The sequence below is a fragment of the Dermacentor albipictus genome, chromosome 7 (genome assembly GCF_038994185.2).
Source record: "Dermacentor albipictus isolate Rhodes 1998 colony chromosome 7, USDA_Dalb.pri_finalv2, whole genome shotgun sequence".
Lineage (NCBI taxonomy): Eukaryota > Metazoa > Arthropoda > Arachnida > Ixodida > Ixodidae > Dermacentor > Dermacentor albipictus.
This window is the reverse complement of record NC_091827.1, coordinates 77,039,287-77,061,382: the sequence shown is the minus strand read 5'-3', so window position 1 is coordinate 77,061,382 and position 22,096 is coordinate 77,039,287. Positions and strand designations below refer to the sequence as shown.

General features: G+C 49.5%; 1 protein-coding gene across 2 annotated transcripts; it reads left to right on the top strand.

The window, feature by feature from the left end:
• Positions 1–2,836: 2,836 nt before the first annotated feature.
• On the top strand, positions 2,837–22,088 carry LOC135899030 (endothelin-converting enzyme 1-like). 2 transcript variants are annotated; one of them, XM_065428278.1, is made up of 4 exons: positions 3,112–3,231; positions 4,008–4,081; positions 4,708–6,410; positions 20,770–22,088. In XM_065428278.1, the coding sequence occupies exons 3-4, from the start codon at positions 4,846–4,848 to the stop codon at positions 21,074–21,076; spliced, it is 1,872 nt and encodes a 623-aa protein (XP_065284350.1). In that variant the 5' UTR covers positions 3,112–3,231; positions 4,008–4,081; positions 4,708–4,845; the 3' UTR covers positions 21,077–22,088. The 2 variants fall into 2 exon arrangements, with proteins under 2 accessions (XP_065284349.1, XP_065284350.1); XM_065428277.1 differs by lacking the exon at positions 4,008–4,081 and having other exon boundaries at positions 2,837–3,231.
• Positions 22,089–22,096: the final 8 nt, after the last annotated feature.

Here is a 22,096-nt window from a genome sequence, read left to right as displayed (position 1 = left end):
ATAATAGAAACTAACAAAGTACAAAACAAAGTGAGTGACAAAGTAACTAACTAACAAAACAGAAAAAAAGTAGCGTATGTGCAGAAATGAATAACAGAACAATCAAAGAATATGGCTCTCAATAGCATTTTCAAAACTAGAAGCTGCCATCACTTCATTAGGGAGCTCATTCCAATCGTTAATCGTGTTAGGAAAAAATGAATACTTAAACACATTGGTACGGCACTGATAAGCTCTAATTTTGTTAGCGTTGTCTCTCCTAGATGAAACGTAATGCGGCTCCTTGATCAACAGTGTTTTGTCGATACCAGTTTTACTTTTTTTAAAGGCATGCGCTGTCGGTGTTTTGTTTCATGTCATTTTTTTATAAGCTGTCATTCTCGAAATTCCGTGGAATAACTTTGTAAAGGATGTAAGACAAGGTGCGCGCCCAATGGAGGGCCTGCGTGGCTGTGGTTCAGAAGCGATTATTTGGCAAGCGACCACCCGCGGCGTCGACACCGGATTTTATCGGGGCACTTAACGCTATCGCTGTGGTTTGCTGCAAGGGTAGCTCTCCCGCCGTCACCAACAGTACGAGTAGTAAACTCACTTATTTTCTCATGGTTCTGGTTAAACAAGTCGCTATAGGTAGCGCAGCAATTTTTGCGTCTGCCAAAATCCAGCGGAGGATGGAGCTTGCCCTGCATAGTTACATTCGGTAGGCTGTTGTGCACTAAGAGTACATGTGATCTACTTGATGATGATGAGTACCCTGGTAGGCCACTGCTCCTTTATTGGCTGGGCCATTACCGTCGAACGCTTATGCCGCAGAGTACAGGCAACTTGCTTCCGACGGCAGTAACGCCAGCACCGCTGTATGCGGCGGCTGCGCGCTTGCAAAGCCAGCTTGTACAACTAAGAATTACAAAGTGGCGTGCGACACCAGTTTCCAGGCTTTGTGAAATGTTGTGTGAGACAGCTGTACCTCTACGGACAGCTACTACACAAACATGGACAGCTGTGCTTTCACCTGATTTGCCCTCTCAAGTGAAGGATTTTCATTGGCAATATCAGTGAGGCATTCTACCTACAAGAGACAGGCTTGAACGCTGGCATATGGTAGCGAATGATAAATGCATATATTGCGCACAAACAGAGACCAACGCGCATGTAGTAAAGGACTGCGTTGTAGCACGCACCTTCTGGATGCTAGTTGCAAGAATGTTCGGAATATCCATCGTGCGGCCACCACAGCGCCGAGATCGGTTTGCGAGTCTCGTCTACTACGTCGCTACAGCGTTGTGGTGCTTCCGTAACATAGCAGAACGATCTCAGCAGTCAAATAGAGCACAGAATGCGGAAACTACGGGTGATAATGTGGGGTCATCTTGAAGAACAGTTGTTCAAACTCGGTGAAGCCGAGTTTCTTCGCCGCTGGTCTACGCGGTACATAACCGTCTCCCGAGGCAAAGTCTTTCTACAGCCAGAATAATGCTCAATTCTGTTGCCTGAGTTCAGACTGTATCTGCATGTGCCCCGGGTACCTTTCATAAATTCGAGGCTGACAATAATGCTTTTGCGTGGATGCGGTAATGAGTTTTGTTGTTGTTGTTGCTGTTGTTGTGTGTGGCAAAGCCAGTGTCAAGTAGACACCATTTATGATTTCATTTGTTAATCTGTTTTGTTTACATCAAATATCATGTATTACATGTGATGTACTTTATATTGTACTTTTCGTTCATACCACAGTTGTAAGCGTGCCTACGGGTCAATAAATTTCCTTGTCAGCACATGACAGGAGTGTGGCACAAAGGAAAGACGGCAAGAGCAGCTATTGTCGAGATTTACGCCGCGACGCATCTGCACAATGCCCTTTACACGCTTAACTATACGCTTAATACGCTATATACGCTTAACTAGGCGTGACCCGTCACGAATGCTGTTCAGGAGCTGCCGCGCTTGTCTCTGTGCCCACCCACAACAGCAATGACAGTAGAGGGAGGTGGGGAAAATGTTCGCGAGGGAATAAAGAGAGAGAAAGAGAGGAGGCAGTTTTGCGAGCTACAACCACTCTTAGGCTACAACGCTACAATCCAGAATGGCGCTGCAGCGTGCCCTTAGCGCCGACGAAGTGAAGTCTCGCGTAAGGTGTCGAGCGGAGCAGGCAAGGTAACATTTCACATCCCGTCACGACTGTCGCATATCACCGCCAAATACCGTCAATGACAAAGCTTCGCTTACATCGATTCCCACCGTGCGTGGGATCTGCATATTCTTTTTCTCTTGCATTTACTCACAGTACTTGATAATTCTCTGTTTCATCCAGCTGCTCAGTTACTGGCCTGCCCAAAGTGAACACACGTGTAACAAACAGTTGAATACCGTCGTGGTCATCATCAACAGCCGCAGCAGCTGGGCTCACAACGGCGCGTGGCATGGCGCCATGAGGAAAATGACATTAGAAATTACAGTGCGACAGCTTGGCCTGCCATCGAACACTCCGGTACTACTGTCTTTCGGAGCGTCTGTGCTTGGGCACTCACACAGGAATGTGCGCTTCGCCCTAGAAAAATGTATTATTGAATCAAAACGATTTCATTGATGACCGTATTATTCTTTTCATTCCTCCTCTATTGCCTCATTGATATATTATAGATAGTTATTTTTTTCCTCTTCTAGCACGACAGTCTACTGAACCGTTTCGATTTTCCCTCGCCTAAATTCATGTAACAAAATTTTAGATTTTTACCTCCATTTTCTGAATGCATAAGCAAAGTCTGCCCGACTCTTGGCCAGTCCCCGCGAGTGGGTAAGCGCCAAACTCATCAAGGACATCATCATCATCATGGCGCGTGGTCTGACGTGGCGCTCTCTCTCTCTCTCTCGGAGCGCAGAAGAAGAACCATGATCGGAAGCGCAGGTCGTGCAGCAAATCCCGCAGCGGCCATGCCGCCGAGCAGTCGCCGCGCTTCTCCGGCCGCGTCCTGGAGGGCGTCACTGGACGACGCCAGGAAGGCGAATGCGGCTTCGAGCCGGACGCCTACTAGTGCCCCGCCTGCGGCCACGACCAGCGCAAGCGGCAACGCCACTCCTCGTACCACGGGCTCGTTCGCGACTGCCCCTTTCGGCACTGCTCCGTTCGGGATCACGCCTCCGAGGGGCAGTCCTTCGGGAAGATGCAGTCCCGGGCGCCAGCCCGCTCGCGCGCTGTCCAAGAGCGAGCAGGCTGCACGGGGCCTCGAGTGCATGGTGAGGATACGCCAAGGCTCTGTTGCATTTGCTTCATTTCGCTGCGCACATTTTAGTGTGGAATTTTCCGTATGCCCCCCCGGGCTCTGGCTTGAACCAGACGCTTGGTAGTTGTTACTTGTGCCTGTCAACTTGAGCACGTTGTTTGAGTGTGGAAAATGCACGAGCGGGTCAGTTCATCTATCGCCAATTTCATCTGTAGTCGCATATGTAGGATGTTTCAGCGAACACTTTCAAAAATTCTTAAAGCTTGCCTGTGGCAGTTAGGACGATTCTAGTTCATGAGCTGGTCTACTCGAACAGGCGGACATTACTTGCGCAAGGAATTGAAGTGCATAATCGACGAATTAACAAAAATGCACTAATTGAGTTTTTTGCTAATTACATTTTGGCCTATATTGCAATTTGCAAATATTAGCCGTGGGGAACGCAAGGCAGATGCACTTGTAGCGAATTCTCAGGATGACACCAGTTTCGAGATATTGATTCCCGAACTTTGCGGAGAAAGGCATTGGCGTTCCAGTTACTGTTGATTGAGCGCATAAAAAGAGATTTCGTTAAGGAAGTAACTGCAACGCCAATGCATTACTCCGCAAAGTTCGACAAGTAATATATTGAAACTGGTGTCATCCTCAGGATTCTCTCCAAGTGGATCCGCCTTGCGTACTCTACGGCTACAATAGGTAAATTGCAATATGCACCATAAAGAAATTAGCTAAAACCATAATTAGTGAACTATTATTAATTAGGCGATTATGCATTTCATTCTATTGCAGGAAGAGGCGGACCAGCTCCTGAACTAGAATAATGCGTTCGCTGAAACACCCGGTATGCAATGTGCAAGTAAAAGGTCAGGCAAACATCTTCAGTACTCATTAGAATATCTCTCTATTGAGATAAAACTAGAGCTGTTCTCATTCTTGTTTGCATTTCCTTCCTTCAACGCTGTGGCTCACTACTTCACTGTCAGTATGTAATTTTGTTTTTGGCTACACCACGCAGTGCAGTTACTTGCCTGGGAATGCCTCGAATTACACGCATGGGAATGCCTATAGAAGTCAGGAATACGGATTGGCATCGTTTTCGGAAGGGGCAACTCGGGCGGCATTCTAGACACACTCAACTTGCGTCATATCGTCGAATTCCCATTCTTCTCATCTCTGTTTGGTCCACATGGTTGCTACGGCCTTTCCGATTGGCTCAAAACGTCAGGTAGCGAAATTTGACAGCATGGTGGAGCGGAATTTGACGCTCCAGCATGGCATCCTTTTAAGCGACTCTTCTTTTTTTTTTTGCTCTCACGACCTTTAGGAAAGATGCTGATTGCGATGAGGGCGCAGTAGACGATTCCACTTGAAGTCCCGCTGCACTTTCTTAGATAATTTACTTAGAGGTGCACGCAGTCCGCAGTCTGCGGTAGAAGAGGTTAGGGGCGCGAATGGCTGCGTAACTTAGCCGTGTCGCTGTGACTTGCAGGCTACGAACGACCTCTCCCACCCATCCGCCAAAGCGAGAACCAGGAGAAAGCTCGTGGTTGCCGCCTTCGTCACACCGCTTGCCGGCGCCGCCGCAACAGTCTTGCTCATCGCCTTCAGGTTGCTGCTGAAGAGAGACATGCAGGTGAACAGCGGGCCCGTCTGCGACTCGTACGACTGCCGGAAGCACGCGTTTCGCGTGGCCAACCACCTGGACCCCCGCGGCCGACCGTGCGACGACTTTGCCGGCTACGTCTGTCCGGCGTGGGCGACAGTGGGCGATGCCTCGGTGAGCGTGCTCCAGGACGTCGCGTACGCCTACTCCAGTCGGCTGGTGCTCAGGTCACCCGAAGAACTGCGCGTCGAGGAAGCCCGGGGTGCCCTAGCAATGATCCACAGCTGCGTGAACCGATCTCGGGAAGACTCTCGGGAAAGCCTGCGGGCGCTCCGCCAGTTCCTCGAGGTAGAGGCGGCCTCGACCAGCGACCCGCTCGGGAAGCTCATCGACCTCGCCGTGAACTGGAACCTGCCGATCCTCTTTAACGTGGCGCTGCTGCCGACGAAGGAGGGGAGCGGTCGAGAGCGCCTCGTCTACATCTTCCCTTCGGAGCTACTGGAGATGCTGCTCGCGCTGCAGAAGGCGCTGGTCACGCACGGTCTATTCGACCAGGCCTGGGAGAACTTGCCCCGGATCACGGGCGTCCGTTACAAGCGCCGCAAGGACGAAATTCTCGACGTTCTCCTGAGCGTGCTCGCTGATCTGCTGGACGCCACCGACGTCAGTCTCGAGGACCCCGTGTTCACTTCCGTCGAAGATTTGCCGGCGTTGAATGCTAGCGAAGGTTGGCTGTCCTCTTTTCAGCAGGCGTTCAACGTGACCCCCGCCATTGCCGAGGTCGATCAAGTCGTGGTGACGCACCGGAGCATGCTAGACGCCCTTGTCCGAGCCTTCGACTCCTGGAAAGACGTCCTCACCGACGCGCTCCAGTGGCTCGTCAGCGAGTATGCTTGCTTCCTCGCTTGCACGGAACTAGTCCTAGCGCTACCGAACTTGAGAGGAGCTCCCGCGGCGGCGCACACTACGATCTGCGCCACCGAAGTCGAGGCCACCCACGGCCTTTTGCTGGACGCGGACTCGGCGAAGCGTCTTGGAGCGAAAGACAGAGAGAACGTCCGGCGGCGCTTCGACGACGCCAAACGCCTGGTGGTCGCCAAGATCAACTCGACCACCCTCCTGACTTCCGAAGCGAAGCTAAGCGCCTTGGAGCACGTGGGCTCCGTCGGGTTCCGTTTCGCTGGCGCGGAATACGGTCTTCTTGGCTTCGCTGAACAGGAGCAGCGGGCGCTTACGAAGTACTACGAAGGCAGTCCCCGATTCGGCGACGTGTTCTTCCGGAACTGGATGTCCGCGCGCGAGTTTATTCGCACCAGGGACCCTGCCGTGAGGTACCAGCTTCCTGCATTCATGCGGAGGACCTTGGGCAGCACCCTGGTCTACTACGATCCGCCGACTCACGCGGTGGTGGTCTCGGCGGCGTCGCTCGCGGCCCCGCTTTATTACAGGGGCGGAACCGAGGCCATGGCTCTTGGTGGCCTCGGCTTCCTCATCGCCGGCCAGCTCGTCCGGTCTCTGGCGCACGGAGTCGACGTGCGCAGCGCCAACACCTCGGCGCCGCCGCTGTTTTATCAAGAGCTCAGACGCAGGCAAGTTGGGAAGTTATACTCTACCATTTCATCGATTCATTACGCGCGGATCGCGTTAATCACGTGCAGTCACCCGCAAAAAGTTTACGAGACGCGGGATTTGCAAGAAAGACAAATTTCCGCGAAGCCTGTGCACGTAGCCTCTAATTAAAAGCTTTTATCCGCTGCAGTTCTTGTGAACTACACTGCAGTGATCCATTAAACTAGAAACGATACGCTTTAATAGAGTAGAAATCCGCATTTGTCGGGAAACCCGTGCCCCGTAATATTTTGCGGGTTACTGTATACGTCATTAAAGGGTGCTAAAAACAACGCCTTTCATATGGACACCGTATATTATAGCTGTTCGCGACGCTGAATAATTTATTAATTACGTGTCTTTGAGTCGGGCGATGTCCGGGTGCCGGACGGATTCGGCAAATCGACGCGATTGAACTTGCATAGGGCTCCCAATGAATCGGTTCGTGTACTGCATGGCCCGTGCACGCGTATTCTATAATAATTTGCGAGGTAACTCTCGAGAACGACGTAAGGCCCCAGAACGAAGTCAGTTGTAGGTCCTGTTAAGGCGTCTCCTCGTCGCCGCTTTTGCTTTAATTGTATTAGTCAACGAAGCGCGAAATATGAAAATGATATTCCGCCTAACCCGTTAAGGGGAACCAAGTTTGCGTTTGAAAGGCCATGTTATGCGTGGAACATACAATGTGTATTGTCATAACACCACAGAAATCTAAATGAGACCGGCGCACGCGGCTTGCGAAGTGTTTCTACGTGGTTCCTGTCTTTGCACGCACGTCTATCCTTCATGATGGTGGTGAAGACCCAATTTTGACTTGTGCGTGCCCAGGGTGATTGACATTATGCGAAATGTCTATTACCTAAACCCGCACTTTTGTTCATAACTCCTGGGCCTCCGCGACTCGCTTTGAACCATCACTCTTCGTAGTCTACCACCTTCACCGCAGTTGGTTTCTGCCCATGGTCTTCCACTTAATCTTAATGGAGTGTCAAATCGGGACAAAAGTGTGTATGAGTGTTAAGTGTGGGAAGCCTGTCACGCGTTAGATCTAGTATATATACTACGCACAATATGGTGATAGTATATATACTACTTCTACCAGCCGGTCACGCGGTAGTATATATATATCACCACAGGGCGTCCCAACTATCATGCACCAAGATTTAAAAATGTGCAAATGCCACATTAGCCAGACAGAACCAAGGTAATAATGTTTGCCGTCGCTTGGAGGTACCCATTTTATTGCATTCTGCGTAGTCAAATAGTTTTAATGTGTCAGTCAACTTCTCAAATATTATAATTACATGAAAATTGTCAATGAGAAAAGTGTAGAGCAACATGAAAGACTCCTGATACAGCTTTATGTTGCTCCATATACGTGCTACACAAGAGTATTCCTCCGAACGTGAAAGAAGCCCACGAACACACGCGAAGTGCCTCAAGCGGCCAGTCGCGGGACAACATTTGCGTGTATTCGCGGGTTTCTTTCACGCTCGAAAAAAACACTTTTATATAGCGCGTATTGAGCAACAAAAAACTGTGTCGGGAGATACAGCTTTCGCTGTTTCTTCGAGGAGCTCTCGAAGATAGGACGTGTGTCGAGTGAGCTCCTGAACGAAACATTGCAGTGTGTTGCATGCGGTTTAATTAAATCATGGATCTGGGACCTCAAAGACGTGCGACGTAATGCTAACGCATCTCTCTCGCATTTACCGCTGTATCTCCTCTGATATTTTTTTTCACGACTGCACTGTTTCTGGTATCGCCTTCCCTTCGGCATGTCGTGCTTCTGCGATTGTGGCCGCTGCGCTGTTTCTCGTCGACTGAGAGAATCGATCCAGTTAACAGGAGACGATAGCGGCATCACTGACTCGAGCCTATTCCACCTCTAGTTGCTCAATAACGGCGAGTAGCGGTCTATCTGTTCGAACAAAGGCCGGGCCAGCCGAAAATTTTTGCCGAAGTGAGTGAGCATGCGCCATACGCGCAGCAATCCCCAGCAATCCCGCCCCAACAGCAAAAACATGGCCAGGCTTACAGCAGCAGGAATGCTTCGGCAGTAGTACAGCAGTCAGGAAAAGAAGAGCGCAGATGTCCACGCTCCTGACGCCGATCTTCAGAGTAACTTATTCCTATATAGTTGCGACGGGTAACAATACACTTTCCGGTGTTTTAATATGCACTGAGTGACGCTAATCACAGTAAATGACAAAGACGCGCTTCACATGACAAGGGAGATTGAGAATTTAGATTTATTCTCATTTAATCTCAATATAATCAGGTGCAATTAGTGTCACCCAGCGCAGTTTAATATGAACAGCAACCAACCGAGTAAATCGCCTTATTCAACAGTTTCTTTGCCAGCAGGCAAAGGAGTATCCTCGCCATTCTGAGCGAGCTACAGCCTGGTTGGCCCCATTTAGCGCTGGAATTTACGCGTGTACCGCTCGAGCCGTTCTGTCGTTCTTTTGGCGCGCTGTGTAGGTGCGTTGCCGACGCGGCCTGGCGCCACCGGCTAATCTCATGAAGGTCTGTCTGCGGCTAGTCCATGACTCGTCATACGGATGCGCCTATTTTAACGCGATTAGCATTCTTTGAAAACTTCAGCCCGTTTTTGGTACGTCTGTCCGTATCTAATCTCTTTCACGCCAACTTAGGTCACTCGGTTGTCCATCGTCTAATAGGTAAAACATTTCGTTGCTGCCCGGCTGAGGCAACTGGTTTCGAAACCACCTGACGGACCAACTTGGGTAACCGGGTAGCGTTTTTACAAGTGCTAGTAGGTACAGCGCGGCGTGGCGTTTCTGACGGCACTCGACGTTTCTGCGCAGGCGCGAGTGAGAGCGGCGAGAGAGAAAAAATCTTGGGGCTCGTGCTCCTTGAAAATGTGAGTCTGCCTAGGCACAACGGTGGAGGTTTCTTAATGCGTGTTGTATGCGTTTGTCCCCTAGGTATGCGGGCATTGCGGAGTGCGGTTCAGTTTGCGCTCCGCCGCTGGCTGCCCGCGCGTTGAGGCAGCGGGCATGGACGCCCCATTTGGTTATCGCTGTGTCTGAAGGGGCAATGTTCTTACTGGTGTTGTGTAAGTCGCCGGTCGCTTTTTTAGTCGCGACGGTAGATTGCATTTTTTACAAGCACTACTCCAGGAGGGCACACGTAACCGGCAAACGGAGGCCTCAGGAGTGCGCCTGGGCTTATAGTAAAGCCGGCGGCGCGTGATCTCCAGGGCACCCAAGCGGTAGCGGGGGGATCAAAGCTAGAAGCAGGGCGGCCCCATGGGTTGGGGCTGCGGAGGCCGAAGCGTGCCAGGGGGTGTTCGCATAAAAAAATTGGCTGTCCGCTATGGCGGACAGCCGATCTTATACTCCGTTGGCACGTGCAGGCCTCGGCGAGTCCCAACCCACGGACCAGTCCGGGTTCTAGCCTTGATGTCCCAATTGCCGCTTTGGTGTCCTGGAGGCGCCGCCAATAATGTGAACTAATGACACGTTGTTTTAATTAGTAAAAACTAGATTGAATAAATATAAATACGCGCAGCCGCCAACTTGCAATGCTAAGTTCAGCACTACCGCGGCCCGCGACTTCTGCTGGCACGCCTAGGGACAAACGCATATACAACGCGCGCTAAGAAACTCTTCCGTAGTGCCTAGGCAGAGTCGTATATTCAATGAGTCCCCACATTTTCTCTCTCGCACCCGCACCAGCAATTGTATATGCGGCACCGGGTACGCGAAAACTTCGGCCATTGGGTATGTGCAACTGGACATGTGCCACCGGGTATATAAACATTCTTGGTCAATTCTCACGAATGGGTATGCACCACTGTGCAGGCGCCCTGTACGGCACAGTCGGTAGGGCACAATTGGCACAGTCGGCGACTGTGCCCACATTAGGGCACAGTCGGCAAGTCGGCAATACAAAAATGGAGAATTTCAGCTACAAGAAGTCAAGAAAGGTCGACATTGAAAGCAGCCGAATGTGGAAAAACAAGTGTAGCTAACATAGTGGGACAAGAACATGAATTGAGCGAGGAGCGCGAAGCTACAGGGTAGTGAAGCTGCTGATGTCGGTAAAGGAAATTTCATGAAGTCGGTTACACAGAAGGGAATAATTTGGCAATTTACGGTGTGTCGCTACATCGATTCAACGAGGTACGTCGACATTGACGTCGACATGTATTGTGGGATGGATTCTGGCAGATTTTTTTCCCCCTGCGAGCGAACACCCCAAAATAAAGATTGCTGGCTCTACCGTAATCGAGAGTAGATGTAAGCATGAAATGGCAACGGGCAAAGCGAATTGGCTGGAGATGATACTAGCCACAATCTTAATTTTTGTGTGTAACGCATGTTCGCGACGGCAGACCGCAGCACACCACACCACACCGCGACATACTGAGCACTGGTACACATGGACATTGCCCAGCTAGACGAAGAAAGCCGACTGAAGGCCACACGATAGGCAGCGAAAGACGCCAGGGAAGCAGAGCGCACTGCCCAGTTAGCAATATTGCCTGAAGGAGGCGCCACGCGCTATCTCTCAAGGTGACGCAAGACCCGTGCCGCGGAATTCACAGACCACTGGCGTTCAACAGAGCTCGGGCAACCCTGTCTCAGCGCCAAAAGATGATAATGTGTTTGGTGCCCTGTATCTGCCTTTTGAACGATGCTCTTGAAAATAGCAAATAAAACTTCAACGCACTAGAAGCCACAGCTTTAGTGCTATTGTGAACAAACATTAGGATTAACTTGGAAATAATATATTTTGTAACTTCTTTGGGCATTACCTAGCGTAAGCAATGCGGTCCTGTACAAAGGTTTTAATCTTGACTTGGAATTTAGTTCGGCGCATGTAGCGTTCTACGCTGAGTTCTCTGCTTTGGTTGCCAGTGTTATGCCGTGGTGTAGCGCATGTAACTGCAGAAAGAAGCCTGAAGATAGATATGCCGGATTTATGATACCACAAGGAAAAGGTGACGGCTTGCGCAGGAAGCAGTGGCTGCATAACATTGGCCGAACGAACTTAGTTCCAACACCCGCCGGGGTTGCTCAGTGGCTGTGGTGTTGGGCTGCTGAGCACGAGGTCGCGGGATCGAATCCCGGCCACGGCGGCCGCATTTCGATGGGGGCGAAATGCGAAAACACCCGTGTACTTAGATTTAGGTGCACGTTAAAGAACCCCAGGTGGTCGAAATTTCCGGAGTCCTCCACTACGGCGTGCCTCATAATCAGAGAGTGGTTTTGGCACTTAAAACCCCATAATTAAAAAAAAAAACTTAGTTCCAACAAAGAACAGCGTTCCTTGCGAGCTGAGGCGTCTTTCTTATTTATCGTAGCAAAGCATCCTGTAAGCTGCATTTTTTCATTCTTCCGGCCAGCTCACCAGCGTTTTTGTCGCGGCAATTTGTACGTTGTATAAAAATGCGGTTGTCCTCAGTATGCTTAACATTCTGCGGCGGCTCCATTACCTCGCACGTCGCCAACTGTTATTCAGTCGGAAACGCAGCACTATAGATTGTGCTTTCCCCTGTGAACAATTATGTGCGAAGATACAGCCACCTCTCGATCGCACTTTTCGCGATTGTTAAGATCCGTTGCCAGTTTTATTGAAAATTGAAATAGCGGCTTGTAGCGGAGCTATTATTTCTAGCTTACGTCGGTCTGTGCGTCAGTCAGATGCAATGAATGCAAACCTCGAAAAATTAGCGGCAAGTATACCCGTGGCATTGCAGGTGATGAACGCTTGCTAGTCCACATGGCGTTTTTTTAGGTTTCAAGGCGAAAGCCTTTGGATCTCTATGCTTCAAGATGGCGTTGTGAAAAGAAAATATCACGTGACCTAAGGAAGGCCAGAGGCGACCCAAAGCATGTCCACTCCTGTATAAGAGAATGATTAGCCAAATTACCTACGTTCATTAGCGATTGAATTATGGTGGATTAGACTGTATTAAGGAGGATTAACGTGCATGAATAAAAATTAAGGTGGATGGAGGATTAGGGTATATTAAGGTGAATTAGGGTTGATGGAGTATCAAGACCGATTAGGGTACATGAACATGGATTAGGTAGGATTAAGGTGGGTGCAGGAGATTAATGTCGATTAAGGTAGATTAAGGAAAACGGGTTGATAAAGGAGGATTAGGACCGATTAGGGTAGACTAAAATAGATTAGGGCTGATGGAAGTGGATTAGAGTGAATTAATCAGGATTAAGGTGGATGAAAGATGATTAGGGCGGTTGAAGGAGCATTAACGTGAATTAGGGTGGATTAACGTGAATTAGGATTGAAGGAGTGTTAAGACCGATTGGGGTGCATTAAAGAACATTAAGGTGCATGAACAAGGATTAAGAAGGATTACGGTGTATTATGGTTGATGGAGGATGAAGGTTGTAAATCCTACTGTAATAAACCTTAATCCAACTAATTCATCATCCACCTTAATCGGCAATAATCCTCCATAATTTACCTTAAATCCATCCTAATTCACCTTCATTCTCATTTAGCGACTTTAATCAACCGTAATCCTCCTTAATGCTCCTTAATCCGCCATTATCCACCTTCATCCACGATAATTCTCCTTAATGCACCCTAATCCACTTTCATCGACTTTAATCCGCCCTGATCCCCAGTAACGCACTTGAATCCTCCTTAATCCACCATAATTCTCCTTAATTCTCCTTAATGCACCATGATCCGCCTTCATCGACCTTATACCACCCTAATCCTCCTTTATAGACCTCAGACTCTGCCCAGGCGGCGCTGCGGTAAAACCCGTTACCAGCGCACCCATCGCAGCCTTGGCACGAACTGAGTAGTGCAAGGAGAGCTGTCCGCAAGTGAAGGTGCATAGGCCACAATGGACCCTTCTCTTTCGTTTGTGTTGAGGCACGGTTTCCTAAAAATCAAGAACCTGGAAAGCTTCTTCCGCCCATCCACGCTACGGAAAGGAAGCGCAGCAGGGCTAAGTGCGTGTAGAATATAAAATAAAGTCTCAAGTGTTATTTCGGCGTGCTGCAACTCGCAAGTACAGAGAGCATCAGGTTTGTCTATAGGCATATCAGCATAAAAATCGAAGCATTTCAAGTTGGTTCATATTGAATATGTCCTGAACACAATACTTAAGTATTTCCTATATTGTTATATATTTTATAGTAATGTTTTGTCTCGCAATTATTTACAGAGTAAATCCTTTCGTAGCCTTTTCCAGGGTAGCAAACAGAAAACGTTTTCCAGGCAGCAAACAGCGTGCGATGATAACGAAAGTAAGCTTCCTATAGACAGTGCCTACGCGCTGCATCTTTCTTGCAGGAGCTACAGCATCGCTCAGTACCTTAATTTGAACTTTTCGCAGACCCTTCGAGCAACAAGCGCGCACAAATAAATGTAAATAAGCGCGAAATATTTTCCTTTACACACGTGCGTTACTTCGCAATTACACATCCAGTGCTGCTACAGCAACTTTATTGGTCATATTTGAAAAGCGCAGTCGAACAGGCTCAGCACATTGCGAAGCGTGCTTATTGTATCGGCGCAGAACATACAAAATACCGAAAGTAGAAATGAGCTCACGATACAACGATACTCTACAAGAGGATTTTGAATTCATAAACGTACCAAAATGTTTGGTTAAGCTGACCTGCCAAATCTCTCCATTCCACTTGAGTCAAGCGGAGGCGGACGTCTGTTAAAAGGTGGAGATATCGATAGCACATAAGCAGGATGGTTCGCAACGTTGTTTTTTCTGTTACCAGCGAAGTGGCGGCTGCACATTCTTGAGTTTTCGCTTGGCTACCACGGTCCTCCGACAGGGCTGCGCAACACAGTTACAGAAGAACAAAATTGTCGCACTTTCTCATGCGAGCCGCTCTCGTTGTGGGGAATGCAAGTAATCCGATTACCCAACAGGTTGAACGGCCCGTATCCAGCGCTCTCGCCTTTCCCTTTCATACGATTGCGATGGAAATCGGTAAAACTGAACGTTGTTATTCCGTCCTTCGCGTTCATGACAATATACAACACAACAGTAGCGTTGATTGCGGCGTTTCTTCGTAGCGCGCGGAGCTATCCCGGTTGCCGTTGTTTCCGCCATCAGTCTGAAGAGTGAGCCAGCAAGCGCTTTATGGCAGTTCGGCGGCCCGTCCGACTATAGTGTACTAGAATAATGTTCTAGTACACTATACGTCCGACTATCGTAGAAATCCATAGCTCTCTGTCTGTGTGTTAAATGCGCAAAACACTCGCGATATGGACCAAAATCTAGTTAAATCGTTGTTTCGCAGTCGCTAGCTGCATAGGGAACTTAGTAAGAGAGTCGGGCTTCGCACTATACTCAATTACTGCTTCTTCGCACCGGCAGGTGGCGTTACGCGTATTGCAAAACTCCAGAGTCTGACGTCCATACACCCTAATATTCACTTTAACGCCCCTAATTCACCATAATCTTCTCTAATGCACCTTTATCCACTTCATTCACTCTAATTCACCTTCATCGACTTTAATCCACCTCTATTATCCTTAACATACCCAAATTCTCCTTAATAACCTTAATTTATCTTAATCCAATCACTAATCACCATTACTTTGTTAATCAGTAATCATCCCTTATACACGGTGCACATGATCTGGTTCGCTTCCGGCCTTCCTTCGATCACGTGGTATCTTCTCTAGCTCACAACGCGACCTTGAAGCAGAGATCTAAGGCTTTCGCTTAATAAGCCACATACAAAGTGATGTGCCACAAGCAATACTAGATCAGACGCACAAAGTAAAGCATCCGATCATGTGGCAGAAAAATTGTCTGGAGTATAGAACTCGCCTCAAAGCTCATTTTACATCAGTATAGCCCGTTCATACGGATTTAAGAAAATACCAACCTCCTCATAAACGTCGCCTTCAGCATTATCGATGCTTTTATCAGCATGTCAAAATTTTCAACACCACTGGGGCGCGCAACTGGCCCAAAATAACACGCTTCTATACAATGCTGCGGCCCGTCCGCGGGAGCCCAGGAGAAAAAGCGTGCCGTGCGCAGCCGGCGGGCCAGGAGAATCGAGGAGGAAAGCGCCGCGAGGAGTAGGGTGTCGCTACTTTCAAATTATCAAGGGGTTTTACGCCCGCTGCGCCGGCCGCGGCATCTGGCGGGCCGGAGCCGCTGACTGACGCGGCCGACGGTACTCCTTGGACACTGACGTCGAAAAGGAAGCGTAAAAAACAGCGCAGTAAGCGCTGCTGGTTGGGCTGCCGGAGACGCGGGGCGCGTCGGGCTCGGGCGACGGTGGATCCCATGGCTCGGAGCCTGGCGCTCCTGAATCCAAGCGAAGTGTCGTGGACCTTTCAGATTCCGACTCAGATACTGGCAACCCTTCGGACATGGAGGATACCACTCCTTGCGTGCACTGTAACGGGGTTCGACGAGACTGTTCCGAGCTGAGGTAAATTCTATGATTCTACTAATGAGGGGTCTCCAATTCCGGAGACTCTCTCATAGTTATAGTTCTAGCTTTTATATCTTATTCGGCTAGTATTACTCAATACTAGCCTACTCTTTCTTTCTCTAGCCTTTGCTTGTTTCCTTTGTTTTAAGTTCAGCTAAATTTTTTCACATAATATGGCTCCTTCCCTTACTATAGCTTCTTTCAATTGTAGAGGTTTGTCCCGCACTTCAAGATAGTTAGAGGTTGTCAACTTAGCTCAATCCAAAAAGGTAGGCATTCTCGTACTCCAAGAAACTTATATCCATAGGTTATGCCAGATCAGCCACTTTGCCAGGATTTTTCGCACCAGGTCTTTCTGAAGTTATGGCGAGTCGGGCAGCCGAGGCACGGCCATCATTTTGATGCCGAATTTTGAAGGCCTTATTCGTCATGCCAGGGATGCTGAGGGCCGTATCTTGTCAGTGGATCTTGATTGTGGCATTCAAATTATTAATGTTTATGCTCCAAACAAGTCTAGAGATCAGAGAGTTTTTCGCTGCATTACATCCTTACTTGGTAGGTCTCATTCGGCTTAATATTGTAGGCGACTTCAACTGTGTGTTAGTACAGGTTGATCGCGTCTTCTGTAGAGGGACTCCAAAAGTTAAAGATATGGATGGAAATGCTGTATGGCGAGAGCTCGTCGATGGGCTTGGACTGGTCGATGCTTGGCGCGTGCTTCGCCCTGGACAGTCAGGAATGACTTGGACAGGAAGCGTATGCAGAGCCGCATCAATCGTTTTTTGCATCTCATCGTCACTAGCTTCCAGTATGGATTCTTCTTGGTTGATTACTTCTGCTCTTAGCGACCACAGCTTCTTAACTCTGCGGTTTGCCGATTCGAACATAGTCTCGCAAGGGAAGAGACCGCGGCGCCTAAATCCACGTCTCCTAAAGGACAGGCAGGCAACCGCAGATATATCATCCATTCTCTTTCGATCGCTGCACAACAGAGAGAATCTAGATGGCACAAAATGGGATGACGTGAAGGTCAGAGTGCGTGAGTGCTCCAGGTCTTGGGGCAAGCGTCGAGCGCGCAAGATTAAAATCGTCTCAGACGTGATCCTATGCTCTCGAGGCCACTGTTCGGCGGGCCTGGTGTTGCTCAGGCGCTGGCCTCACTCCGAAAGGAACTTCAGATTCTCCTGCAGCGACGCTATGATGGCTTGAGAGCCACAAACCGAGCAGACCAGTGGGAAACGGAAGCGCGGTGCAGCAGAAATCTTCTACGTAGGCATCTTTCAAGGAAGAGCACAGGTCTCTCTTCTCGAGTAGGTTCAAGTGATGGAAGCGTAGTCGATAGACCAGATGGAGTTCTTGCACTGGCGAGGCAGTTTTACATGACTTTGTATGCCGAACCAGTTGCCTCTCCAGCTGTCTTTCCATTTGTTTCACCAGCTGAGCCACCGAAACTCTGTGACTCAGCCATAGATGAGGACGAGGCATTTTCGGCTTTAACGTCCATGAAGCATAATCGCAGTCCAGGATCCGATTGTCTGACAGTCGAATCTTATGTGAAGTTTCGGACATTGTTAGGGAAGCCTTTCACATCATTGGTGAACAGGCTACTAAGTGAAGGGAATCTGTCAGCGTCATAACGAGAGGGGCTAATCACTCTCCTTTGCAAGGATGAGTCGAGAAGCTCCGATCTAAGAGCCTGGCGTCCAATCACACTTCTGAATCGCGATTACAAGCTCATAGCACAGTGTCTTTCTATGCGACTCACGCCAGTATTCAACACTGTTTTGGGTCCATACCAGGCATGTTGTGTGCAGGGGCGCTCCATTCAGCTTCTCGGTTTAGCAGTGAGGGACCTTCTCCTGTGGGAAAATACCAGGAAACTTCCAGGCACACTTTGCTCCTTCGACCAGGAGAAGACTTTCGATATAGTTACACTCTTAAAACGGTTGCACCCTTTGGGGTGTATATTTGTCCCACAACAATAATCGTCATCTGCCTTGCTTGCGTTTCCTTTCCTGAAAACTCGGCGCTCGTTACTTTCCTGTCGAGAATGCCGCGTCACTCTGATAAGGCGCATGCCGTTCGTGACTGGAAAGTACCGGGCTCGCAGGGGTAAAGAAAGGAAACGCGGGCAGCACGGATGGCGATTATTGTTGTGGGACAAGATACGCCCCAAAGGGTGTAAATTTTTCTAAGAGTGTAGCCATAGGTACCTTTTCCGTGTTTTGGGAGAGGCTGGTTTTATTGTGGGCTTTCGGCAGATGGTCCAAGCTTTGTATTCTCAACGGACTTCTGCTGTTTACATACAGGATCGCGTCTCGGATGCGTACATTGTGGGACGTGGTGTGCGGCAGGGGGACCCTCTCTCGCCTGCCCTCTACGTACTCGCCTTTGAACCACTTCTGCAGAGGCTGTCCTGTGATAGTAGAATTGGCAGGTTACTATTTCCACCAGGTTCCCCTCCGGTTGTACTCTTTGCCTATGCGGATGACTATCCAATGTCCTTCCGGACGAGACATCAGCATGCGTCGTCTTGGATGTCATGGATGGTTACTGCGAGGCAAGCGGTGCAAGGTTTAATAGGTCGAAAAGTGCAGCCATGTACTTGAACTCTGCTCCGTCCAGTCCGCAGCCCGTTCATGGTCTCCCCATGAAAACGCGGTGGCGCATCCTAGGTTTCCAATTCAAACCAGACGGTCTCTCACCTGAATACTGGCAGCAGCCTAAGAAGAAGCTTTAAACTAGGATTCAGGAATTAAACGCATTGTCATGCCCATTGACTGCTCGAGCGACAATTCTTCGCTCACTTCTTTTTTCCTTCCTTATGTGGCGTGTGTGTCTCCTGTTCGAACCCGAACCAAGCTTATCTTGTAGAGGGTCCTCTTTCGCTTCCTCTGGAAAGGGACAATTGGTTGTGTAGCTCGGCAGGTGCTCAAGTTGCCTAAGGATAAGAGAGGACTCGGAATTCCCGACCCGGGCACTGCGGCTACTGCACTACACGTCAGGTGGACGCAGGTCGCTCTTAATTCGGATATCCTCCTGACTCGAAGCTTTACTTCCTTTTTTCTTAGTACTCGACTCCGTTTGTTTTCGCCAAGCACATTTTCCCACTGTGTGTCTCGCTAACGTTCCCCGTCCACCATTTATGCGGCGGCTGCCAACTCTATGGCATGCCTCCGCAAGGTTCAACCCGGCATCGATGTAGTTTCAACCCCAATCCAAGAACTAGCCGATATCCTCACCCGAGTTCTCCCCGCATTGCCAAAGGTGCGATCTGTCCATCCTCAGGCCAAGCTGGAAGCTCATTACGGCCAGTTTGCTAGACGTCAGGCAAGCTACGTTCCATTACCGCCTGGCACGAGGATGCCTGCCTTTGAGTTACAGGCCCTTCAGAGCCATCCCTGCTCGTGGAAAGTGCGCTTTTTGTGGCGGTCGTGAGGATTCGGCTCGTATCTGTACGCAGTGTTTGCTTCCTGCAGCTCTTCTCCAAGCGATTGCTAGCATTTTAGTCTCCCAGGTGTTCCAGATCAGACTGTTCGAGTTTTGCGCGCTTTGCCTAAACATGCGATCAACCAGTTCGTGCTTCTTCTCGAGTGCTCATACCAAGTTTGGTAGACACGCTGAGGCGGCTTTCGGGGGGCGGGCGCCGGGCATTCACGAAGTGCTTGTGAAAGCACGGAAGGAGGTCTGGTTCCACCTCACCCGAAAGCGGCATCACTTGGGCGGCAAGAAGTTTCTCGAAGTGTGGCCTCGTCCTGCCGTGATTTTTGATGAGGCAGGTGTAAAGCTCTCCATTAAGTTATGATGCATACTTGTAAGGTCGCTCGACTTGACCATGTGTGCCAGTGTATCCGCGAAGTTTTATTTGGCTCAGTGGAACCCAGAGCCAGAACCGGTCGTGGCGCACACTCAAGTGATCACGATGCTCCGCGGATGTCTTAGGCGTTCTCCATGGCTGTATGCCTTGACCTCTTTTGTGTCCAGGCAGTCCGAGGGTCTGTCAGACTCGTGTCCTGTAAGACCGACATGGCTGTTTGTGTGTTGAGTGCAGTAACGCAGCTGTGCTGCACCACAGCAGCCCCGTTGTTCGGGAAGGACCGTTGGCCCGAATTAAAGCCCTCCGCCCAGTCAACCCGGGTAGAGGGGGAGCGCAGGGGCCAATGTACCGAATGATGTTGGGTTGATGAGCACATATAAGCTCTGGAACGCGGCACCTCCGGGTGCCAAGTCCTCTTCCCATCTGACAACGGCGCTTTTGGCTCAAGGTGACTTGAAGGTCACCGACAGTGGGATCTAAAAGTATTTCATGCTTAATAAAGTCGCGTTAAACAAATGGTTGGTGTAAATATCAACTCCGTGCTTTAAAGGTACACCTTAATGGGCGTCATCAACTTTGGCTGTATTAGTAGATTACACTTCTACCGTAGCAAAAAGTGCATTATTGTCTTGAGGTATACGGTTGATAAGAAAAGTCACAAATACGAAAGACGGCCGGGAGGCGATGCCACCCAGGTGGTGGCGCACCAGCTTGCCGAGACATCGTGGACGTCACAGAACTTTCTGAGGTCTATAGTTAATTGCTAATTGGTAAAGGCGGGTAACTGTATTGCTTTCTAAAGGAACCAGAGAGTCGACTTGTAGCAAGTCTCGAAACACTTCTTGAGTCAAAGCGGTCCGAATCTCGGAACATATAGTCGGAAAACCGTGACACCACACTGATGTACCGGCTCCAGGCTTCGACACGAAAAAAGCTTGTTGTTTGATTTCTTAAGCAATAAACAACAATATACCGCTGAAAAGAACAAAAATAGATGTGTGAGAAGCTTGAAAGCACGTACTGTTGCCCTTATCGATTTAATATTGATCCCTTAGTGTGCTTCACAGCGTCGCCATGGGTTGTGCGCAGGAGGCATTGCGACAGTGACGGAGGGGCGAAGTTGCCAAGCTGGTTTCCCGGTGCGGTGGCGCTCGACAGCCTCGTCGAGGCCTTGCAGCTTGGCGTTGGCGGCGTTCCCATCAAGGGCCTGGAGCAGTTGACGCAGCGCCAGGTCTTCTTTCTCACGGCGTGCCACTTGACCTGTCGCCACGACGGTGCAGCTATGTATTCTCGCCAGTGCAATGACGCTGTTAAGAGTTCGGTATCGTTCGCCGGCTCGTTCCACTGCGCGAACGGCTCAAAGATGAACTCCGGAGGGAAATGCATCCTCTTCTGACGCCCGAATTTTTGTGACGTCACGGGTTCCTTGCGTTTGGTGGATGCTGCGGCGATTTGGACGCTTGTGTGCGCGACCAAGCGCGTGACTTTGTGTTTTTGGTTAGTTTCATGATGAGTTTATTAACCGGGACCATGATATAGTTAGTGATTTATGTATTGGTGCCGTGCTTGTTTTGTCACGCTAGGCTATAGGGGACTAAAAGCAAGACATAGTAGAGCAGTTTTTCATTGTGCTCCTTTGAAGTAAATGTTGTGCACTATTATTCAGCTATTTTTCAGAAATATTAGGCTACATGTGAAGATCGTATGGCGTGACATACTTCTAGACGTGAAGCTTCAGAACGTGACTCTCCCAAGAAAGGCAACCTGCAAATGAGAAAGTGCGTTCGTGAAAGTACATATAGGACACCACTTCCGGCAAGCAACGAATGCGACGTTGTGCGCATCCTCCTGTGTTGTTAGTTTGTCTTGCGGGTGTCAACGGTGCTTAAAGAACACAACAACGAAGATGGCAGTGCCTGTTCTGAGAGCCTGCTGCTGTCACAGTAAACTAGTTCAGCGCCCGAAGAATCTTTCACGAGCAATGTTAAAGCTATATATCCGCCGGCTCTGAAACCGGTGTCACTTTTTAATATTCGGCGTGAAGGAAAGGGGCGCGCAAGCTCACACATGGAGTGGTATAGCCTGTGTAGGACGTACTGGCCCTCGTGCAGGTCTATCTAGTAGACTGAAAGCGTGCCCGGGTCTACTCTGACTCGTAGTGTTGCCAGACGAACGGCTTAGCAAACGAGATGCAGGACAGCACTCCCATGCACCATGACTTGTCCTTTCGTTGTTGACACTCAGCGTGCTTCCATCACGTGATCAGCGGGATCACTTGCATGATTGAGTGCACATCAAAGGGTGCGCGTCATTTGTCGCACTCCCAACAGCGCTCGAGATCGGGAAGACAAATATCGGGAAACTGGCGCCTTCAACTAATTTGGTAGCAAAAAGTACACTTATGTTGGCCTGAGCT